Source organism: Anser brachyrhynchus (assembly GCF_964034855.1).
Source record: "Anser brachyrhynchus genome assembly, chromosome: 8".
In the NCBI taxonomy this organism is placed as follows: domain Eukaryota; kingdom Metazoa; phylum Chordata; class Aves; order Anseriformes; family Anatidae; genus Anser; species Anser brachyrhynchus.
The window spans coordinates 1,226,368-1,249,184 of record NC_137702.1 but is presented as its reverse complement, the minus strand read 5'-3'; the positions used below and the strand labels follow the sequence as shown (position 1 = coordinate 1,249,184).

At 41.2% G+C, this 22,817-nt stretch overlaps 1 protein-coding gene across 6 annotated transcripts; it reads left to right on the top strand.

Moving 5' to 3' along the window:
- Positions 1 to 594: 594 nt before the first annotated feature.
- Positions 595 to 21,064, top strand: SRSF11 (serine and arginine rich splicing factor 11). 6 transcript variants are annotated; one of them, XM_080601811.1, is made up of 13 exons: positions 595 to 721; positions 1,012 to 1,149; positions 6,612 to 6,745; positions 10,723 to 10,832; positions 12,307 to 12,399; positions 13,533 to 13,582; positions 14,734 to 14,861; positions 16,032 to 16,113; positions 17,308 to 17,439; positions 17,946 to 18,035; positions 18,730 to 18,825; positions 19,456 to 19,594; positions 19,704 to 21,064. In XM_080601811.1, exons 2-13 carry the CDS (start codon positions 1,022 to 1,024, stop codon positions 19,899 to 19,901), a joined length of 1,380 nt encoding a protein of 459 aa, XP_080457937.1. In that variant the 5' UTR covers positions 595 to 721; positions 1,012 to 1,021; the 3' UTR covers positions 19,902 to 21,064. The 6 variants fall into 6 exon arrangements, with proteins under 6 accessions (XP_080457937.1, XP_080457938.1, XP_080457936.1 ...); XM_080601812.1 differs by having other exon boundaries at positions 675 to 822; positions 19,707 to 21,064; XM_080601810.1 differs by having other exon boundaries at positions 675 to 822.
- Positions 21,065 to 22,817: the final 1,753 nt, after the last annotated feature.

Below are 22,817 nucleotides of genomic sequence, written 5' to 3'. Positions count from 1 at the left end.
TCAAGCACCTGGTGTTTCAAACACAACCTTTTTACCTTTTTTTTTTTTTTATTTTTAGAAGTTCCAGTTTCTAAGAAGTTCTTAGTTCTACTAGCTAAGTTCCACTGAATGTAAAAGTAATTAGCTAAGGGCTAAATACCACCGTGGGTAAATGGGTGTGTGACTGGAGCACCCGCCATACTTCGTGCACGGGGTTGTGACCAAGGCTTCGGCCCTTTTGTTTTTAACTGCAGTTCTTCAGTTCCCGTTTATTCCTCCTCCTCTCACGTTGGGAGTCAGCGAGCAACACTCCACAGGAAAACGCTGGACATTTCACCTGAGCCTTTAAAAAAAGGCTAGCGTCTGCCAGTTTTGTGCGACGCGCTCAAGTTAAACTTGGCTGGAGGAAGACACAGCTGCAAGCGCAGGGGTGAAGCCAGCTGAGGTGACTCCCTCAGAAGCCGTGACAAGGGCTGGGAGGGGCGGCCCTCCTACACCGATTAACTTTATAAAACCGCCTTTATGCACGTTAACGTTGGTCACTTCAGAACCACCCTCAGGCGCTCGGGAGCCAGCCGACCGCTCTGCGCATGCGCCACACTCCCGGCGCGCACGCACGGAGGCGCAGCAGCCCCTTCCCCCCCCCCCCCTCTCGCCCCACCGCGCAGGCGCCGCCCCCGCGCGTTCCCGGCTGAGGCGGGAGGGGGCGCGCACGCGCGGTGGCGGCGGCGGCGGCGGCTCGGTGCGGGCCGCGGGGCTGCGTGCGGCGGCGGGGCGCGCGCGCGCTGCGCCTGCGCGGGGGCGGCGGCGGGGGATTGTGGGATACTGCGGCCCGGCGGGTGGGTGAGGCGCCGCGCGGCGCGGAGGGGGCGGCGGCACCGGGAGCGGCCGGGCCGGGGCGGGACCGAGCGGGGGGGGGGCCGCTGGGGGCCTCCCGGAGCCGCCCGGAGCCGCCCGGAGCCGCCCGGAGCCGGGGGAGCCGCCAGGCCCTCGCCCCCCTGACCCCCCTCCCCTCTCCCCGTGTGTTCGCAGCGGCGGCGCGATGGCCTCCAGCAGCGGCACCGACGTGATCCAGGTGACCAACGTGTCCCCCAGCGCCAGCTCCGAGCAGATGCGGACGCTCTTCGGCTTCCTGGGAAAGATCGAGGAGCTGCGTCTCTTCCCCCCGGAGTGAGTCCGCGGGGCCCGCCCGGCCCCGGCCCTATCCCCTCCCCCCCCCCCCCCCCGGCACGCCTCCCGCCGCCATGGCGCCCGGCACGGCTCGGCACGGCCCCGAGGCGCGGGCCCTTGGGGCCTTTGAGGCCCCTTTTCCAGGGGAGCCGCCTGTGCGGGCAGGGCAGGGCGGGCAGCGGGGCTGCAGGAGGCTCCCGGGGGCCGGGTCCCCAGCTGGCGTTAGGGACATCGCTGTGCTTCCCTTGTAAAAGTTCACGCAAAGCGGGCGGCTGGTGGCTTGTACGCAAACGAGATCCGTGCCGTTTTCAGGGAAAAAGGCATCACGGAGCGTTCTTTTTATCACTCAGCCTTCAATCGCTGCTAGCCCAAAGCCGGGGGAGCTTGTCCATCCCGCCAGCCGGTCACAGAGGCACGCTGAGAATCAGTATTTCGGGTCTCCGTGCAGTTCCTTTGAGTTGGCCAGCGGTAACTTCATGTCGGGAATTAAAGCGCGGAAGGAAGGGGGATGTGTTCGTAGCTGGGGTGTGGGACGGTGCCAGGCCTGAGCGCTGCTTTGTGAGGGCCGGGACAGCTGTACTGCAGCGGCAGAACAGCAGTGCTCAGCAGCCAACAAAGTGAACCACCTTTTAAAAAAAAAATGCAGTTATTTGACCTGCTGCTCGATACTTTTATGTTTTGTCCAGTTTTCAAGAGAGGTTACTATAGGTGAGTTCTGTTTCTGAAACTTTGTACTGTTTTAGATACATATTAACTAATGTGTTGGAAGATCGCTTCTGTGCTTTCGAATGAAGTGTTCTGAGGAGGAAAAAAAAAACAGCCCAGCCCAGCAGCTCTCTTTTTGCCACACCTGAGGCCGGCTGTGTGTTCGGGACCTACCTCCTTTGCACAAATGTGCTGTGAAGTGCTGGCCCCGCGAGACCTGGCTCAGAAGCCTGCGAGGGGTATGTGGTAGGGCTGGGCGGTGAGAAGAGACATCTGGCTCTGGGGAGGCTGAATTGTATCCCTGTGTCTGTAGCGTTTGGTACTAGCTGGGTACCAGGGGATACCTGTGTTCGAGGGAAACTTTTTGGATTGTGTCCTGGTGTAAGTTTGTTTCCGCCAGACTGGGCTCCTGCACTTGCCTGCTGGCTTCTGCCTCCTTTGTTCTGGCACCGATGGTTTTGTGGCTTCAGCCGGGCCACTTGGTTGCTGCAGAAGAACAGTGAGCTGCCTGCCTTCACTCTGTGCCCCCGAGGGCTCGCTGCTGACCAAGGAGAAGGCAGCACGATGCAAATAATGCCAGTGACCCAGATTCGAAGTATCTCAAAGCAGGAGACTAAAACTCAGCGAAAACGTTTGGCCTACATTTCTTAGGCTTCCAATCTCTAAGTGAAAGAGGAAGGCAGTACTTCGAAGCTCAGGGATGTCGGGAAGGCTTCCGAGTATTTATGAAAAAGGCAGAGCTCTAGAAGAGGTTGATGCAGAAGAGGAAACGCATCGTAGCTAAGTGGCCTTGCACGGAAATGGAGAAAATACTGAAGAGCTGAGGGAGCGAACTTTGTGTCTTTGTTGCAGAGCGTAGGGTTTGGTGGAAAAATAGCACGTATGCAAATTGTGCATGCTATTTAAATTAGGTAAAGGTTGTGCTGTTGATGAAACGAGAACTCGTGGGTTTGGGGGTTGGGGTTAAATTTCTAATTTGACTATTTTGAGTTTTTTTTTCTGCTGTTCCCGTTGTGTGGCTGTCCCAGCAGAGATGCCGAGGGCTCTGCCTGGCACCCCCAGCCCCGCCGCGGGTCTCCGCTGGGGTGCGCAGGGATCGGCCGCGGCAGGCCCGTGCCGGGATGCAGCGCCAGGGGGCAGTGCTTTGCTCCGCCGGCAAACTGCGGTGGGAGGGATGCTTTAGTCTTCAATTTCAGTTCACCCTGAAGAGAGGTTTATTTCCGAGCAGCAGCAGGTTCTTTCATCTCTTTGAATGCTTTCCAGTTCCTTCTCCTGGCTTCTCCCGGCCGTTGGCATTCACCCGTTTTGGGCGGTAAAGGACAAATGCGTAAATTCTCTCCCTAATCCGAATCTCTCTGTCCCAGATTATACCGGGGTTCTTTCTTACACGTGCTGTTCCTGGGCACTCTGTTTCCATTCCTCTCCTCCTTAGCTGATCTTTCTCTCCTGTCACTCTGATCCTGCTGTCCCCTGTAGAAGTTTGTTATCATCGTGGGCTTCCAGAACAGAACCTTCCTGAACTTCTCTCCATTTCTCCTTCCCTGCCATCATCCATCCCCATCCTAGTTTATTTAATCAGCTGTTACAGGTTTTATGTGCGCCTCAGCCTCGTGTTGCAGCTGTAATCCACAGCCGGCTCCGTGACTTTTCTTCCTTGAAAAGGAGGGTTCCATCCCTGCTGCTTCTGCTTTTCCCCAGCTCCGTGACAGGCAACGCTGAAAAGTGGAGGGAATGGACTTCGGAAAGGGCTTGAAAAAAGAAATATAGATACATCCACACATTTTTTTTTAAAAAGAAAAAAAAGCTAATTTCAGCACATCCTGTTTAGCCTAAGAAAAGTGCCTTTACATCAAAATGTAAGTACAAAAGGATTTACTGGTAGGACTGCTGTCGGTGTTACACCGGTGTGTTTTCTGGCCTTGCCTGTGGATAGGAACGGTCCGGTCAAATTGTTACGGATGGAGAAGTTTACCGAGAAAAAAGCACATTGGATGGAAAACTAATATCTGCAGAGTTAAAGCTTAATAAAATTAGGAACGTACATCTTAATAATTTGATAAGCTGGATGACACGGTAATTGTGAGATCTTTTCCCTCCTCTGCAATAACTGAAGTGACAGCTAGACGGAGGCGCTCCGCAGAATCCCGGCTTTGCTTGCAGCTACCGCTGGGAGCTGGGTGCTCCGTGAGAAAAGGATGACAACTTGGACTTCGAAGTGAGGAGCACGGCTGGGTATTTTTACTCTGCTTCTTCCCACTCCAGTATGAATATGGTAATGCCGAAGAGCAGCTCTTGCTCGCACCATCTAGTCACTCCAGCCTGCTCCTAGCTTGATTTTACGTTAGCGAGAACGTTTATGTAAGCGGCAGGAGCGTGCCTTCAAAGGTCAGGTTAATGTTTAAAATGCTGGCTGCGGTGTGCGGGAGCTCTGGTTCTATTCGGGGGTTAGGAGGTGAAGGCTGGAGTGCCCCGTTGTACTCCAGAATCGATGCAGTGTCGAGCCACAGTAGGTCGTCGTGTGTCCCAGCGCTTGTCCCAGTGGTGTGTGGAAGTTACTGACGTGGTCCGTCTCTGTTGGGTCAGAACGGCCCATCCTTGGCATCCGTTGTGCGTGTTCTGTTCGCAGCCGCAGGTTGAATGTGTGATTGGGAATACATTGAACATACGTCGGTGCACTTGTTTTTAAAAATGCTGGAGCGCACGAGCATAGCCGCACGCGTTAGGCTCAGTTGCTTTCGCAGACCTCGCTAGTTGCCTGGTTTTGTATGTAGGGGAGCTTCCGTGTCGCCTGATGCGCGCCTGTGAACAGAATCCGCTCTGTTCCGTGCTGCCACGTTATCGCAGGTATTCTAAGAATAGGTGTGAAAATGCTGTTTTGCGTTTAAATAATAAATTGCTTACTTTTTTTATAACTTAGATTAGCACACCATCTGGGTATGCTCAAACTCCTTGATTTACTTCTCTTAAAGCTTTACCACTGTGATTTTATTAAACACTATTTGCTCATGCTTCTTTCTTTTTACGTTTCTGCAGACTCCTTTAGAAAACGTTCTGTTTTGGCACTCTAAGGTGCATTCGATAGGTAGAAATGAGATAATTTCAAATTTTCAACTCAGCGCTGTTTGTCTCTACAGTGTTACATTCCAAGTTACTAACTGCACGATGCTGGATGAGGTGGATGCTTCTGGCTTTAGTACTTTTAAAAGATAAAACGCACTGGTTCCAATCTAGTTTTTAATGTCATTGTCATTGAAGACAGCTGTTGAGTTTATGTAACTTGCACGTTGGGCTGCGCCTCTGCTTGGTGGTGAAGGTTAGGTAGTGTTTTGGCATTTGCCCCGACAAAAACTTGTATTAGGTGGTGTTCTTGTTTGGCATCAAAGTCATTCTCCGTGCTCCTAAGTTCTGACAAGTTCTCTCTCAGTTGATTAAAGACTTGATCAGTTTTCTTCACTTAGATGGGTTTGGCAATGGGATGCACTTCAAAAAACTACTACTGTACCTGTTTCTGGGTACCTGCTTAGTGAAGGCGGGTGATTGTCGTGAGGAGTTCCTCAGCATCATTCACACCTAGCTCTTTGGAATAATTTGTGTCTGATGCTTGAGGGCAGATCTGAAGGGTAGGCGTATCTGGCCCTGGTTAGAAGCTGGGGTTTGAGGGACTTGCTGCTGCTTGCTGCATCTGCTCGGGGTCTTCTGTAGGCAGCTCTGGGTCTTCTGTAGGCAGCTCTTAGCTCATCTGCGGCACAGTTGTCTGCGTAACGTTTTCTTTTGCTCTCTTGTAGTTGATGCCTCTTGCTAAAGGAACATCTGCGTGGTTTTCTGGCTATATGGATTTATGAAAAGTATTCTGGACCTTTATTGAGTTGATTTTGTTCCACTACCACCCCCCCCACGCACGTTGGGTTTGTTTGGTGTATAATTCTTTCCTGCTCTCGTAGGAAGGACACACTTCTATTTTTTAAAGTCACTCAAAACTTGCGCGGTCTCTTTTGGATTTTCCATGCCCGAGGATTTTTCCGCAGCTCTGCTGACAGGCACTTGTGTGAGCTGCGGGGTAGGCAGGGGCCCGTCTTACGAAGAATTTTATGGTTATTGGTGGGTTGTTTAGAAAGTTTTCACCTGCTGGTGAGATTTCAGCTGTAGTTTTGCCTACGTGAATTTCCTGAATTTTATGGGTTTGGTGCTGTTACTGCTGAGTAGTAGGCATATATTTAGCAGTGTACAGCCCCTCAAAATGAACTTGGCAGTTTTTGTGCGTGAGTGTTTGGCTAAGAGAAGTATAATGGAGGTTGGGTTAGAAGCTTTCCTGAAATTGTGTTAATAGGGAAAATCATACTGGTATCTTGCATCATTATCCTCTTCACAGTGTGCTGCAAAAATCTGATGTGGGGGCTAAAGCAGAGAGTATAAAACTACTGTTCTTGTAAACTTCTGTCATATATGAAGTAAGATAATTTTATTTCTCTTAAGCGCTTCATAGCCTTCCTTTCTCACAGATAGGTCATGAAAACTAATTTGCATTCAGGTGACTGGGCACAGATATATCCTGCGTACTAGAATTCATTTTCAGTTACAGATGAGGCAATGAAACTGTTTCTGTGATTTTACAGGAAAGTGGCTTCATCCAGCTGTAATTTTTTACATAGTCCATACAACTTTCTCGTTTGGTGAAAGGGGAGAGACCACATTAGTTACAAGTCTCATGATGGCAGACAAGTTTCCATTTAACTTCTTTCTTTTTCTTTCTTTTCCAGTGATTCTCCTTTGCCTGTTTCATCGCGTGTCTGTTTTGTAAAGTTCCATGATCCCGACTCGGCAGTTGTGGCCCAGCATCTGACAAACACTGTATTCGTTGACAGAGCGTTGATAGTCGTACCATATGCAGAAGGTTTGTGAATTGTTTAATGGCCTATGAAGCCAACATATGATGGCATTTCGTTTCGGTATAGTTCACAAAAATGAGGATTAGTAAAATGTCGAACATATGAGAGATTAACATTTTGAAACCCTTGGTATATTGCAATTTGCCCATGGATTAAATATTTCTTCGTTGTTTAGCAACACTGAATGAAATTGGGGAGTTTAACTCTTACTGGGTTTGTATGCCTTCAGTTTAGAATATGAACAGTTTAGGCAGAATTACTTGCAAATTACGCTCTTTATCAATTTCAGTGAGATGTTTTCCTAAGTGAACTTACGCAAACAGGTCAACATTTTAAGGAAATTTTGCCTTAATAAGTCTTTGCTTCTTTCACATATGCATAAGTCTCTTCATGAGAACGGTTTCTCCCTCCCTGAGAGGACATGGGAGAGTAGATTAACGTTTTGAGAGGTGCTGCCACTGTATTTAGTTGGGAGCTTCCCTGGAAAGCCATTCACTCTCGTTGTGAACTCCAATATACCAAGGGTTTGAATAATTATGGTTTAATTGGGAAGCGAGATCTTCCAAGAGGTGCCAAACGGGCACTGGTGCTAGTTTTTATTCCAAGTTTTCTTGTTCAGCCTTGCTATATTTTATAGAATTTCACTAAATAATAAACTCTTCTCTCTGTTATTTGTGTGTGTGATTTTTGTAGTGGAGAAGGCAAATGCAAAGCCCTTCCAGATGACTGAAAAACAGTGGGTCCTCTGCAGCTACAGGGGATTCTAGACATTAACTAAAGGCCAGCAAGCACTCAAGTCCCCAAGTGTTTTCCTGGTGTAACCACTTGTTAACTACATTTTCTCTTCTTCTTTTTATTTTTACATTTTAGGGTGTTACAGTAATTTGAAAGGCAATGAGCAGGGTTTTTGGAACTTAAAAGCAAAGTGCTGAGAAGACACCTCTTCTTGCAGAAGTCTTATTAAACTCTTCTAGACTTGCTTTAGAAGTAATTGATTTCCATTGTACTGTTTCTTGATTTACTTCTGAAATAATGGATTTTCCCAAACTGCTTGAATTAAATACAACCTCTGCAGATTAAGTCATGCTACAATAATAAATTTGGTACATGGCCTGGGTTCAGACCTTTTGCCAAGACATAATGCTATAGAATGTCTTTTGAGGCCTGGGGAGCTGTCTTATCTTCGTATTCCTGCAATTTAAAAGATACGAAAACTTAATTTATGGGCTGTAGGAATCTGCAGCATGACCTTTGACTGAGACTTGCTGCTTTTTGCAAGTACAGAACACGTTCTGAAATTGCTGTTGAGTTATTGCCTCTGCTTTCGCTAGTTTAGGTATAACAGCAGTTGAAAGACATCTCATTCTCCTCTTTATATTAAAGCCTGATAAAGTAGCGGTCCATCTGAGTTTATACTGAAATACTCTCCAAGGCCAATGGTGACGAATGTTAGTGTTTAACTTTTCCAGTAAGGATAAAAACAATTTTCTCTTTGTCCGTCTGACTTGTCCATTGTGCTTGATGGTGGATAAATCTGGCACATAGAGAAATCTGCCCAGTAGTTTTGGTTTGGACTGTATAAAGAAAATAAAATACCCATTTATCATATTTTAACGGGCCCGTTTAAGTCACGGAGTTCCTTATGGGCTGTTTCTTGTGGTGGTAAATCAGAATGATAATGGGTTTGGCATGCTGTTGTGGCATGTCGCAAGAGATGTGTTCAGCCGATAAAGTTATGCCCCCTTGTTTTGTAATCATACGCTTTTGTCCCTGTATTGGAGTATAGTTTTCCCTCCAAATACATACTGCCAGGCTCCCAATTCACCAGCTTATTTAAGCACGATACAGCAAGGTTCTTAAAGCCACAGTGGAATTGCTCACGTGCTTAAAGTCAGGCAGATGCTTAACTGGTGTGCTGAACTGGGCCCTTTTTGCTTTTGTTTTCTGCTGTGATAATTCTGTATTAATATTGCCTGTCGCTAAAGTGAATGTTTATTGTCTGTTTAGTGCAATACTTATCCCCTATATCACAAGTGCACTCCAATTGTAGCATACACAGACATTTTGGTGTTGGCTGTTGCTTTGTGTTATAGAACTATACACAAAGTCTACGGTAAGGTTTAGTATTAATTGTAATTTTCACTGTGATATTCCTAGATTTGGAAGGAACTCTAAGATTAAAGGTGGCTGGGGGGGGTATTTAGGTTCTTTGGTTAATGTTTGTTTCTTTTGTCTGTTTCTTTTTCTTTCATTTCTACACATTCATACAGTATTTCATGGTTCTAACAAAGCAGCAGTAAAAAAAACTCTTGAAGCATGAAAATTAACTGGTGAGGGGCCTCATTGCTTTTTTTTTTAATTGTAGTTTATTTATTTCTAAATACTTTTTTAAAAAACAATTAGAGGATCGGATGCATGATTTTTTTAATGAATGCAGATCTTCTATGAGGTGTCTCAAAATAAGTCTGAGGATTTGTATTTAGATGCCAGAAATGTTGTAGTTGCACTAATTTGAAATGTTTAGATATAATTTATAAATATCCTCTGAGACATAATTTTGCATGCAAAATTACCCCATAATCTTTCTGTAGGTATGTTAATATATTTATGCATTAATGCCCTTTATCTAAATGACCTTTTTCCCCCCTCTCCCTCCATAACTTTGGGTATCTAAATTGATGACAGCTCAATGACACAAGCAAGATAACAGTGCTGTGTATTATACATTTGTTTATATTATCGGCACTTCTCAGTATAGGTGGAAGGAACCATTACCTTTATTTAACAGTGGTTTTTCTTTTTTGTTGTTGTGTTTTACAGTTCTTTTCCCTGGTTCAGCCTGAACTATATACCAGGCCCTGCTGAAAATACCACCCAACAGTTTTCTTCTGCAGCTTATCCAGTTTCTCTTAAGTGCCCTGTACATATTGTATGTTTTATGATGAGATGCAGTTTCTTAATATGTATTACAGAAACACTACTGGTATTTGCAAATATATAGTAAAATTGTTTTATTGAACTCTCATTTTGGGGGCTTGGGCACATTAACAAATTAATCCATCTGTATAGGGCTTTTGCTGTTGGATAGAATAAAAAATATCGACTTAAGTACTTGTTTCACAGTAGGACCCTTAAAATGTGCAGAGCAGGCAGTAAAATAAGACACTTGTCTTAGTTGGCTGCAAGATTTGGGGCCGGAAGTTTCTTCTGAAATGGCAGTATGTAGCAGCATTCTTGGTACAATAAGCATGGCACATATTGGAACATAAGCATTTTACTGCACAGGTAAGGAATGTGCCACCGTATACTGTACGTATGCACCTGTCCACCCACAGACACACACACAGAGCGTGTATTTGAAGATCTGCAGAGACTTTCATTCTTATTTGACAAGTCAGCAAAAGCCCTACGCTTGATTCAACAAAATATATTTCCGTACCTTCTCTTAAGTTTTACAAAATTTATATGGTAGGTGTAAAAGAAAACATAGTGAACTGTACCATATTATTAACCCCTAAATCAAACTTTTTTTGTCTTGTGTATCTTGATTTTTCTGTGTGCTTTATAGTGAAGCAGCCGACACGAGTCGTTGTTCATAAAACAGCTTTTGAAAGTTGAGAGCACACCCCTGGAGAACCGACTGTGCTTGCTTACGTTTGGTTCATGACTTAAAAATCGAGTACAGGTGATGAAATCTTGGCAGTGTTAACAAAAAAGTAGTGTGTATTGTGCTATTTTTTTGCTCTAGATACTTAACCATTTGTAGAGAAAAAGGAACAGTCAAATTTTCACACATTGAAGTTTCGTTCTGACAAAAAAATTTAATGATAAATATTAATAGACATCAAGCTTTGTATTTTAGCCAACATAAGTACTTTCAACAAACTCAGGTGGTGTATCAGGGAGACATTTTCTGGGTGTATTTGTGTATTTTCTGCCTTTGAAATAGAATGCCTTCTAATGCCAGGCTATTTCTCTGCAGGAGTTATTCCTGATGAGACTAAGGCTTTGTCTCTCTTGGCACCAGCTAATGCTGTGGCAGGTCTGCTGCCTGGGGGTGGACTCCTGCCTACTCCCAACCCACTTTCTCAGGTAGGCTTTCCAATTAAGACTGAAGCGAAGGGAAACTATCAGATATATCGTTAGATGCTAATTTGATTATTTTGTTGTTGTTGTTTCTTTGGGGGGTGGGGGGCAAATACACTGTGCTAATGCCGATTCCTAGAATGTCCTAGCTTGTGTATCTTGATGGATAGTGTTGTTACAGCTGTCTGATACGATTTGTGGCAAAGCAGTAACCAGGTGCTAGGTGGAATGCTGCTGTTTCCGTAATATGACACTTCTGGTGTCTCCTGGCCTCTGTGTTTGCATCGATTTGTTATCCCTCTCTTCTCCATCATACACTTACTGACAAGTTGGACAAGGAGTGGAGATCTTACAGATGGAAGTTTAAATTCTTGAAGTTTGAGAGAGTGATGTGCTGTGGAGAGAGAACTTCCATTAATACTCCAGCTTAAGGGGGGAGAAAATTGCAGTATGTATTTTCTCTATCTAAATACACAAAAATTCACATGGAAGATGAGCAGTAAGAGTAGTACAGTATGGAAAATTTCTGTCAAAGAACATATCTTACTACAGAATAGAGAAGCAAAGTACAAGAGGCAAATTAATAAGAGTTAGGCTTCGTTAATTCTGCACTTTTCAGATTACATCTTCAGCTTGTGCTTAGGATTTTGTGTAGCTTCTGTTATTTCTGATTGCATTGAAGATGTACTTGCCACTGCTCAGGAGCTCCTTTTAACCTTACGGAGAGGGAAAAGTCTGAAGTATAATTTTGAAACCTGAAAGTTATGGAAGGAGCTTGTTGCAGGCAGCGCAACAATAATTTATCTAGCAGCTTTGTTGAACTGGTTGACAAATGACACTCACAAGTGCCAGAGCAGACCAAAAGAGAAGAAAAAGAGAGAAGTAATGGGAGGGAGAACAAGACCTCATAGCAACTGTGAACCGTTTGATTAGTGTAAGATCATGAGTTTTTCAGCAGATTGGTTCCAGTCTGCGTTTTGGTCATCTCACTTTAAATGGCCGAAAAATGATGTTCTTTTATGAGGCTTCTAGATCCATGTCTTAAGGAATTCAGACCCATTCTCCCAGAAGCTTTTTAAACTATTTGCCATTTTTAACCAAATTTGAGAAAAATAAAGAAATATAATAGTCTTTTAACATAAAATATGTTAATTTCAAATCCTGGACTGACTTAAATAGGAGGTAATTGGCTCAGAAACTTTTAATGAATTATCATAGTAACTCTTGACAGAATTTCATTTTAAACTATTTCTTGAATGTATTAGAAGGATTTACTTTTTTTTTCTTACCTGCTGGGATGCAGAGGAAACACTTTCATTTGAGGGTATTTATAGAAAGTACTGAAGTACTCTTATTGACCTTACTATAAAGTTTTTCTGGCTAGCTTAAAATCTCCAAGCATGTAATGCTTGTAAACTTTGAATTATCAGCTTTTTATCGATTTTAATATGGCTTTGACTAATTGCTGTCTTTGTTACAGATTGGTGCTGTTCCTTTAGCTGCTTTAGGAGCTCCTGCTCTTGATCCTGCCCTAGCTGCTCTTGGGCTTCCTGGAGCAAACTTAAACTCTCAGGTATGTCACACATTCTAAAATTTTCTTTATTGTCCCTAGCATGTAGACAGATGGGCTAAGATTCATGACGCTTTTAGTGTTCACCAGTGTATTAAATACCAGCGTGAAGATCAGGAAGTACTGTACTTAGGTTTGAACAAGTGTTACAAAACACTGGTGGGTGACGTTGCTGGGAAGGTGCTGGTTGGACCAGATGATCTTGGAGGTCTTTCCCAACCTTTATGATTCTGTGATTCTAAAACATCACCAAAGGCTTATATAAGAACCAAATACTGTACAGACAGCATGTTCTGTAGATAAACATTGCATTAAATTAGTAATGCTTCTTTAAGAAATCCTTCATTTAGCATTCTATTTCTGCATGCCACACGTAAAACAAAACCAAATAATAGTGACAACAAAATAAAAGAAAGCAAAATAAGCATTCTAAATGCAAATTAGAAAAATACACATTTGGAATGATGAATCACTTTCTTTTTTTCCTTAAACCAGTTGATTGTAAAGCTGTTTGGATTCAGCAAATGGCTGCCTCCGTATCTATTAATGTATTGTGAACAAAACATTTTGCTTTGTTAATATACCATTGGTTCGTGATGTTACCAGTGGTGATAATACCTGGATTTTTCTAAGAGCTGTAAAATACATTTTGTAATGAAATTTTTAGAGTAAAGAAGCTTCTGCATATTTATAAGTTGACACTGAAGACTTTCCATGGGCATGTGACTTAGTTCCCTGATGAGGTTGCTATTCTCTTGGAGTGACAGAGAAATAACTTGTAAATACGAGAAGTATGTACCGGTTTGTATTTTGAAGTGCTTTGATACCACACAGGAAAGTCTGTTTGGCCCCTTTGGGGGGAAAAAGAAGTACTTAAGCATCCCTGAAATGTAGCGGTCAGACCTTCGTCCCCACCCTCACCCCCATCCACAAGTTTTAAAATAAAATGGTATATCTTTCTGTCTGTAACTTACTGGGGGCTTGTTTTGTGTCCTCGTCCCCCTCTTTTTTTCTTTCCATCTGTAGAGATTTTTGTATGGACACTGCTGGGATTTTTGTATAGTCATTGCTGAGGGTGATGATAATCTTAAGCATATGCATCTTCTGACATGCTTTTAACTTTTTTTTTCCCACAGTCTCTTGCAGCAGATCAGCTACTAAAACTTATGAGCACAGTGGATCCAAAGTAAGCTTCAGTATTTACAAATATTTGTCCAGTACACTTAATCTTGGCAATTATATCTGCTGCGATTCAGTATCCAGTCTTGCGGAGAAACCTAATATCTTAGAGATCTTTTGTGGGTTCTGTTTTCTGTAGTAAGGAGAAGAGGGGCAGGAAACTAAGATTATTCAGCCTTGGATCTATGGAATAACGCCAGTCCACCCTGGAATTTAATTGTGTTAAAGACAGAAATTTAGTTTCTTGTATGATGTTTTTGCCAGAGGGGCAGCGCACCCCTTTAAACAAGCTGTGGTTGAGAATGATCCAAAGTGAGCAACAGTTGTAAAAGACTAGAATAAGAATCTACATATGTTACAGCTGTCAGAAGGTAATAAAAGATAGCAGGTCTTCTTACTTTATAGAAGAAGGAGCAAATTAGCAAATACATGTGTTTATTGTTGTTTTTATTTCAGTTTATAGAAAAAGAACGATTTTGTCCAAAACGTTATAATATGTGAAGAGCGATACCGGTGGATAAAGCTGGATATGTTCTATCTCCATTTTTAATTTTATTCCAGCATATTATTCTCTTTTAAATTGACATTTCTGTAAGGAGAGAATGTACAACTAGTTGAACAAACTAGTTATCGAGGGTAATATATTAAATAATATCAGTCAGAGGTATGGTTGCGTATGCCTGATTGTCTTTAAAACTACCATGTAGAGCAGAACTTCTGAAATTTAATTTTCATCACCGTTTGTGGGGTTCTCAGTGTGGCTTATAGAGTGGAAACTGACTTTCTACTGTGTAATATATTTCCTGTGGAGTTGCTCTTTCAGGTGATGAAAATTGAAATTGCATTATACAAAAATGTACTGAAAAGCGTCGTTAGAAACTTGCCTATGCAAGACAATGTGAACTCTCCTATTTATAGCTTACTAGAATTCTAAAGCCATGTGTGCTGGTATTTTATACAACTGTTGTCAGTGCAGACTTCATTCTGGACTTTTTCATCATAAACTTACTTCTCTGTTATTTGAGTGATGACAAAATGCAGACAGGGTCTGTTTCACTTGGATCAGTCATTTTGGATAGGCTATAAACTGACAATGGAGGATTGTGATGTTTGGATTCTGACGTACTGAATAGATAAAATTCTGTTTTTCTATTCCAGGTTGAACCATGTAGCTGCAGGTCTTGTTTCACCAAGTCTGAAATCAGATACCTCCAGTAAAGAAATAGAAGAAGCAATGAAAAGAGTACGAGAAGCACAGTCATTAATTTCTGCTGCTATAGAGCCAGGTAATTTTAAATCATGGAATTTTCAATTCAAGGTGTTTTTTTTAAGTACTGTATGGCAAAAAGTAATGGTCAGCACAATATTGGCTTAATGCTTTCGTGATCTGTGGTGACTGAATTTATAGTTCACAAGCGTTTAATTGTGCTATAGAGTTAATGCTGCAAGTGTCCTGCAGAATGATGCAGGGAATCATCTGTTGTTTTTCCAAAGTTGACTTGATTTGAAGATAGCAAAATGCTTGAGCTTCCGCTGTTTGAAGTTCATATTGCTATCTCTGAGACTTCATTGGAAACAGCAAGAGACTTCACTTTGACATCTTTGATATGTTTGTTCGTGGCGATGTTTTTCTTTCTTTTAATTCCTGATCTGCAGAAGTTAGTAAATATTTTTCTCTTTTGGAGTTTAGTTCTGTAGATTTCTATTTTAAAATGAGGTGCAGCAGTTCATTCACAAATGTCGGATCCACTAAGTCTGAGAAGTAGAATCATAGAACAATTCAGGTTGGAAAAAAGTCGAAGATCATGTAGTCCAACCTTTAGCCTAAAAAGGACTGAAGTCCACCACTAAACGATGTTTGCTACTAAGTTCTAAATCTACGTGTTTCTTGAAGACCTCCATGTGTGGTGACTCAACCACTTCCCTGGGCAGCCTACTCCCAGTGCTGCACGACCCTTCCAGTAAAGAAATTTCTCCTAATAGCCAACCTAAACCTCCTCTGGCACAACCTGATGCCATTTCCCCTTGTCTTATCACTTGGTGCCTAGGAGAAATTACTTGGAACAGATTCAAAACCATCTGAGAGATTCTTTAGCCCTTCACAAAATGGCAGAGATGCAGGGATTTTAACAAGGCTTTCATTGCCCTGCAGTTGTCATTTTTTTTAATCTGTCTTAAATTAAGAATTGCCTGAATTTTGACTTCTTCAGTTTTGCATACAACTTTGGTTTTATCTCACATACATGTCTTTGTCATCTGTTCATTCTTTGACTTGTCTTTTGGGGAAAAAAAAAAAGATAAGGCCTATTTTGAAATGTCAAAAGAACTCCTTAGGTTTTCGTTATTGTATTTATATGTATAGTGTGAAGCCCAACTTGTTTTCCTTTATAAAATCTTTTTGATTACTAAAATAACATTAGCATCTTTTTAACTATACTTTTCCTTTCCAACTCCAGATAAAAAAGATGAAAAACGAAGACATTCAAGGTCAAGATCACGCTCGAGGAGGAGGAGGACACCTTCTTCATCTAGACACAGGTAGTTACTGTATTTCCTTAAACAAACAAAAAACCAGAACAATTTCTTCAGAATTACTACTTCAAAGTGACACTGGACTCGTGGAGGCTGACAAAAAAGAGAATGCAAATGTTCTGAACAAAGCTATGACCGTGATTTGGTTTGAATGTAGTGAGATGGAGGCCTATTCCTGTTTTTATACGAAAGCTGGGAGAGTAATGCTAGCAAAAATACCTCAAAAATACCTTAAACCACTTCAGGAACTGTAAGAATGGGACATCCTCTGTCAGGGCTGCCTTTTTTTAGGATTGTTTGGACTCTGTTTTTAAATAACTTACTGTTTCTTGTTTCAGATAGGAAACAGCATAAAGCCTTGATTTTTACATAGGTCTTACTGCTATCAACACTTAAGCTACCATAGGCAGGCCATTTTGCACTAGTTCCTTAAACCTCTCTTCTTTCTTCAATCTCTTTCCAGTGTGCCCATGTGGTAATTATAACTTGTCTTAAAACCAAATACTGAGAGACTTCTGAGAGCATGATTATTGATGTACATTGAACGTTTATCTGTTGAGCTGCTTGTTTCTAATATGTGCAGCAAATTCAGCTTGGTGGAAGTTACCTAAGTCAAAAATCAAAACCTAGGTCTGTGTAGGTATCGTGACTAAAGATCTTAATACTGACCTACCTAAACAAAAGCATTTGGCTGATTTTATGTTGTTGGCTCATAACCTCCAATTAGGCAGCCTTCGCCAGCCGTTTGTGCAAAGGCATTTTAACTGTGACCCTCTCATTTGTACTTACTTCTTTGTTATTTATATTATATATAATATTTATTATATTATGCATATTCTGTAATTGGCCTTTATTTGGTTTTAGCATTTTAAAATTCTTCTTCACGTTTCAACATGACTTGACAGTTTTTCTGTCAAGTAAGGACTTTTCTGTCAAGTAATAGGACTTATTTTTTCACAATGAGCGTAGTAAGAGAGCTGACTGAAGCATCATTTCTTCTTTCGTGTCTAGCATTTGTGCACTTCCTTTTTTCTGTTTCCTCAGTGGACTGAATGTGACTCCTTTGCTTGGTTTTCTGTACTCTTTATTCTGTTTTCTGTATCATTGCATTGCAATGAAGTCAGTATTGAGATGATGAATTCTGAATGGTGCATCAACATTTCATGTGTTTAACTCACATGTCCAATGTATTATTGGTAGACGGTCAAGAAGCAGATCAAGGAGAAGGTCCCATTCAAAATCGAGAAGCCGGAGGCGATCTAAAAGTCCAAGGCGAAGAAGGTCTCATTCCAGAGAAAGAAGCAGAAGATCTAGGAGCACATCCAAAACCAGGTAATCCTTCACTAAACATATGGTATTTTCTAGAAAATAATTTAAATTCTGGTGTTTAATTAAAAAAAAAAAATCCGGGGAAAAATGAACAAACAGCTCTTTAATAGCAATCTCTTGTTGCGTCTTTATAGTTTGCCCTACACATGTGCACAGTTAGTCATAGAAAGAGGTAACGTGCTTTTCCTAGGAGTCAACAGTTGCAGCATGTATTAGCTGAATCATGCGTTAGTTATTGTTAGAAAACAGGGAATGTAGGCATCTAGACTTGAAGAGTTTGTGCTGTTTGTGCACAGTAGTTATAAAAGAGCTCTTCTTTTATTTCTCCATAAATGTTGTCTTGTCTTCTTTTCCATTAATATAATATGACTGGCCCCAGAAATAAAAGAAATATTTATGCTATCCAGTGTAACTGTCATGTCTTCATTCATTTTCCTATACAGCAGTAGTAGTGAATACATGAATAGTCTGAAAATGACTTAAACTTAAAATGTGTATTTTTTTAAAAGGGATAAAAAGAAAGAAGAGAAAGAGAAGAAACGTTCTAAAACTCCTCCCAAGAGCTACAGCACAACTAGACGATCTAGAAGCACAAGCAGGTATGGTAACTTGAAAAATTTATGTAGTCTCTATTTCCAGTATGCTTTATCCACTTTATAGAAGGAATTAACCACTTTATAGAAGGAACATTCTTGTATTTAATAGGATGATGATTGATGCAGATATATTGGTCGTGTGCACATGTGCTTGTACAAGCGCATATGTACTCTCTGTACCTGTGTCTCTAAGACTGTTTTTTTTCCCAGTACTGTAATTTTCTGGAGGTATCATTTGGGCTTAGGATAGTTGACTCTTAGTTGTCTAGTTGGTCTCTTTGACCCCAAAGCACAGTACTACTTGCTCTGTATCACTTTTAAACTATTTCCCGATTTCTGAATATATACTGGCATGATGTGTAGTAGTGTTCTTTTTGAAAGTGGCTTCGAAAATCTTCTTACTGTACTAACAAGAACAAACTGTTTTGTGTCTGTTGTGGATAAAGTAAGAACCAGCATCCCTAAAAGAGTTTAAACTAGAGTTTAAACTATTAATTTGTTCATTAAGGCAGTGGTGGAATAGAAAACAGTTTACTGTGCTGATTGGCAACAGCATGGGTTCTGCAGTACTGCTAATAGTAAACATCAGTTTCTATTTATAATATATATTCATTACATTTTGACCAATACTAATTATGGAGCCATGGATGCATTTGTAGCTTAAAAAAAAAAAGGCTTTAATCTCTGTTCCCTACAGAGAAAGAAGACGTAGAAGAAGCAGGAGTGGAACACGGTCACCTAAAAAACCCAGATCTCCTAAAAGGAAAATGTCCCGGTCCCCATCCCCACGAAGGTCAGTAAGCCAATGGGCTAAAAAAAATCTTTCTGGGGGAAAATTCTGAACCTGAACTTATAGTAAAGATCACAGTGGGGTCAACTTGCAGATGGTTTGTTTGGCATGTTTCTTCTACCTAGGCTGTGGGTTTACTTCTTAAGAGAGAGAGTGGATCTCTGCTGCCTGCTACCTTTTATCGTAATTTAATTGGATTCAAGCATAGAGCTTCTGTGTGTTAGTACCCAAGAGCTCCAAAACGAGTTATTCTAGGGACGAGGAGTAAGAGACATCCAGAGATCTTGGCCTATTTGGCTCTATACAGTACTGGTCAATTGACTTCTGGGTGGCCTAGCCATATTATGATCACTTTTCCCTAAATGTGGAAGTTGCGGTTCTCCTTAAAACACTATAATGTTGCTATTCTTAACAAAAGCATTTATTAGACTTCACTTTGTGGTGTTTGTCCTTGATCTGGAGCTAAGAAATCAAGATGTTTGGTTATTTTCTGAAAGCAAATGGTGCATCTTAGTTGCACGTGACTCTTTCTCCCTTTAGATTTTTAAAACAGTGGGTAACAGTCTGGATGTAATTTGTGTTCTACTTATGGAATGGTGCGACTGTGATTTTCATTCTTCTTAAACACTGTAGGCATAAAAAGGAAAAAAAGAAGGATAAAGACAAAGAGAGAAGTAGAGATGAGAGGGAACGATCAACCAGCAAGAAAAAAAAAAGCAAAGACAAAGAGAAGGATCGAGAACGAAAATCCGAAAGTGATAAAGATGTGAAAGTATGTTTTAAAAACCTGTTTATTCACCACCTTTACTGTAGCATTAACCTTAAACCCACGGGGGCTTTGAAAGCAAGTTTTAATTTTTATTTTTTTTATCTCGGCGAAGCAGGTCACAAGGGATTATGATGAAGAAGAACAAGGTTATGACAGCGAGAAGGAGAAAAAGGAAGAAAAGAAAATGGCAGATTCTTCTTCTCCTAAAGTAAAGGAGTCTACAGCAGATAAAGGAAGTGGAGATTCATCAAGGGAATCCAAAGTGAATGGGGATGATCATCACGAAGAAGACATGGATATGAGTGACTGAATTTTGCCTTTGCAGTGAACACAGCTGCAGACGTGCATCAGTGTCATTCCTGTGTGATTCTTTTATGCTGTACTTGTTAATCCTAAATCTAGATGTATACAGCTCTAAGCTATATATGGTTTGTAAAGCTCCTGATACTAACTCCCATCAAAAACTTTATAGAAAGGTAACCATTCTTGTTCCGGACGAAAGGGATTGCGTATCCAAGCAATCTGTACTAACTTGGTGATGCTTCAAGCAAAAGCAAAAAGCTGCATGCATCTACAGCAGGCATGGACTGTTTGTTGTATGACCTCCTTTAGTAAATCAGCTCACTTATGATAGTGTTTCTAGAATTTGATTCATTGCAGTAATAGAGCAGTATAGGGAATGCACTGACTGCATGTTGATTGTGGCAGAAACATCCTAAATGTTCTAAAATCTTACAACATGGTGGATCTACTTAAGGGTCTTAAGTGTGACTACACAAAAAATGACAGTACATCTGAAAATAAGCATTCTGATATAGGTAGGGTTTTTTTCTTTTGTTTTTAAGCCATATGGCTGGGCTTTTTTTGTTCGTTTTGTTTTGTTTTCTTTTCCTGGTGGATTTTTTTTGGCTTTGACAAGGTTAAAATGCACTGACCTTTTTGAGGACTTATTTTAATCTGTCAGTTCAAATCCATCCCAGGCAGCAAAAAGTGACAAGTTGTAATGGTTCTTAGCTTTTTGTCTGGGGCCTTGGGAGTGAAAGTCTCTGCTTGAACTGTACCCGGTGATTAAAGGTTGATTTGTGCAGTCTTCGTAATCCAGGTTGTTTTATTTGTTAATGAGCTAGACACGTTGCAAAAAGGTAGTGCATTTTAAAATTGATCTTTGTATGCTTTTAAAAGCAAGTCTACTTGATAATGTACTTTCTACTTGATCTCAAGTTGTATAAACTAATAAATTTGTGTTACTGTCACTGCAGTAGTAATCTTATGCACACAGTGATTCCATGTTATATGCAAAGTAGGTAGGCAAGCTGTTTTCTTAGTTACAGAAGTTCAAGAGCTTTTACTTTTGTGCAGGTAAAAAGACAAAAGTAGGCTACAGTCTGTGCCATGTTGATGTACAGTTTCTGAAATTGTTTTACAAAACTTTGATAATAAAACCCGTAAACTTATATTCCTGTTCCTATAAAACTTTACTGGTATTTATTTACGCCACTGAATGTGTGAATCTTTACCTCGTTCCTTTTTAGAGAATCCATTTTTCTTCATCTATGTATTTCAAAAAGACTATAACAACTCGCATCTTTTTAAAAACTAAGTACAGTGACAAAACTGTTAAGCTTGCCATTTTAGCTTGAGTTAAATATGTTACACTAAAGAGAATTCTTTTATTTCATTTGGGAATAAAGGGAACGGGCTGAAATGGTAATCTAGAGGTATTAAGGGGTAAATACTTAAAAGAAACGTATTTGTAAATTCTTCTGTATTTTCAATGAAGTATGAACATTCATCTTTTATTTTTAGGATGCTGATGGAAGACACAGAAAGAGGAAGCAGCAAGTGCTTTGTACATACAAAATAGGCTGGTATGCCAGGAACTGAAACCTTACTGGTTAGAATCAGTAAGTTTTGGAGTAAAACTGTAAGTGGTGCTTGAATTTTAGAATCTGAGGAGTCAAATCACCTTTTTTTTTAAACTGTCCTTTTGCCCTAGGCGAAGTGGAACTTGCCATTTAGATATGAAGTGTCATTTTTTAGAATTTGTAGAAATGTAAATTTTTACCAACTGTTTGAAGTATTTTGTCAATACAAAGAGGTATATGTCATAAAAGCAGTTCTAGCCTTTTATTTCTGACAGTGGAGAGAACCGGATAGTTCTTGTAACAAAATATAGACACGGACAAGGTGCATGATGTCTTCATAGATGTGCCTTTTTAGTTGTCAAGGTATTTATATGTGAAGTATAAGAACATAAAACAATTTATAGTAATAAAGTAAACCTCCTTGATCCTTAGACCTCGTTGTTGTGAAAGTCATTAATATGCTGTAATGAAAGGGCTAAGTCAGGGTATTGAGCTAAAGGTGGTAAATCCAGGGCTGACATACACAGTGCTACATTTAATTAAGTTAAACAATTGGTAGTTTATTTTAGTAACGAAGTCTGTTGTGCATTAACTGTGTACCTCAGGCTGCCCAAGCCTAAATGTATAGACTGGAGAAACATGAGTGTGCTTTCTCATTGCTTTCTATGTCTACAGTTGCTAATTGTGCCCATCTCACTGCCTTTCAGTGTGACAGCGTGTCTTGGCTGGCCTTTACAGCCTGGGAGCTGATAGCGAGGGGTGAGGGGTGGTGGCAGGCAGGCTGCTGGGTGCTTTAGGAAACAGCCCCTACCAGGTCCAGGTCGGTGTTCTCCTTCAGTACTGGTGCAGAGCTGAGCGCTGCCTTCCTCCTGCAGGGCTCGCACAGGCTGTGCCCATGTACACGTACACCAGCTCTTAGAGAGCGCTGACTCAAGGTTGTTATTTTCAGTAATTTAACTTTAGATTGATAATTGATTAACAATTATTACTGAGATCACCTCTGCCTTGAGGTGAAGCTTTTCAAGTTTTAATTAACTTTGTAGCTCTTTAAATGTTAGTTCTACTTTCCTCTTCCAAATGACTGTTAAGAGGTCAGTGTCCACAGTTGTTCTGAGACTACTATTATGACCAGTTTTCACATTTTCCTCTGTATAAGTCTGGATTTAAGAGATAAAACTAATGTCATTACTGAACACAGTTAAACTTAAAAGGTGTCCTTTTTTCCTTCAGGTCTAGGTATGGTGGAAGCTGTGGTTCATGATCTACCCCTACTGCAATCCCCTAGTGTACTAGACAGTCAGAGCTTCACAAAGGGTAAAAAACAGTGCTAGGCTGAAAATTGAGACTTTTATTTAAAAACT

What these genes read in the sequence shown, in the direction of transcription:
- SRSF11 (XM_080601811.1), top strand. Translation starts at nt 1,022, where the DNA reads ATGGCCTCCAGCAGCGGCACCGACGTGATCCAGGTGACCAACGTGTCC. An exon ending in CTCCCAACCCACTTTCTCAG is followed by an intron (nt 10,833 to 12,306) that starts GTAGGCTTTCCA and finishes TCTTTGTTACAG; the next exon opens with ATTGGTGCTGTTCCTTTAGC. An exon ending in CGGTCCCCATCCCCACGAAG is followed by an intron (nt 18,826 to 19,455) that starts GTCAGTAAGCCA and finishes TAAACACTGTAG; the next exon opens with GCATAAAAAGGAAAAAAAGA.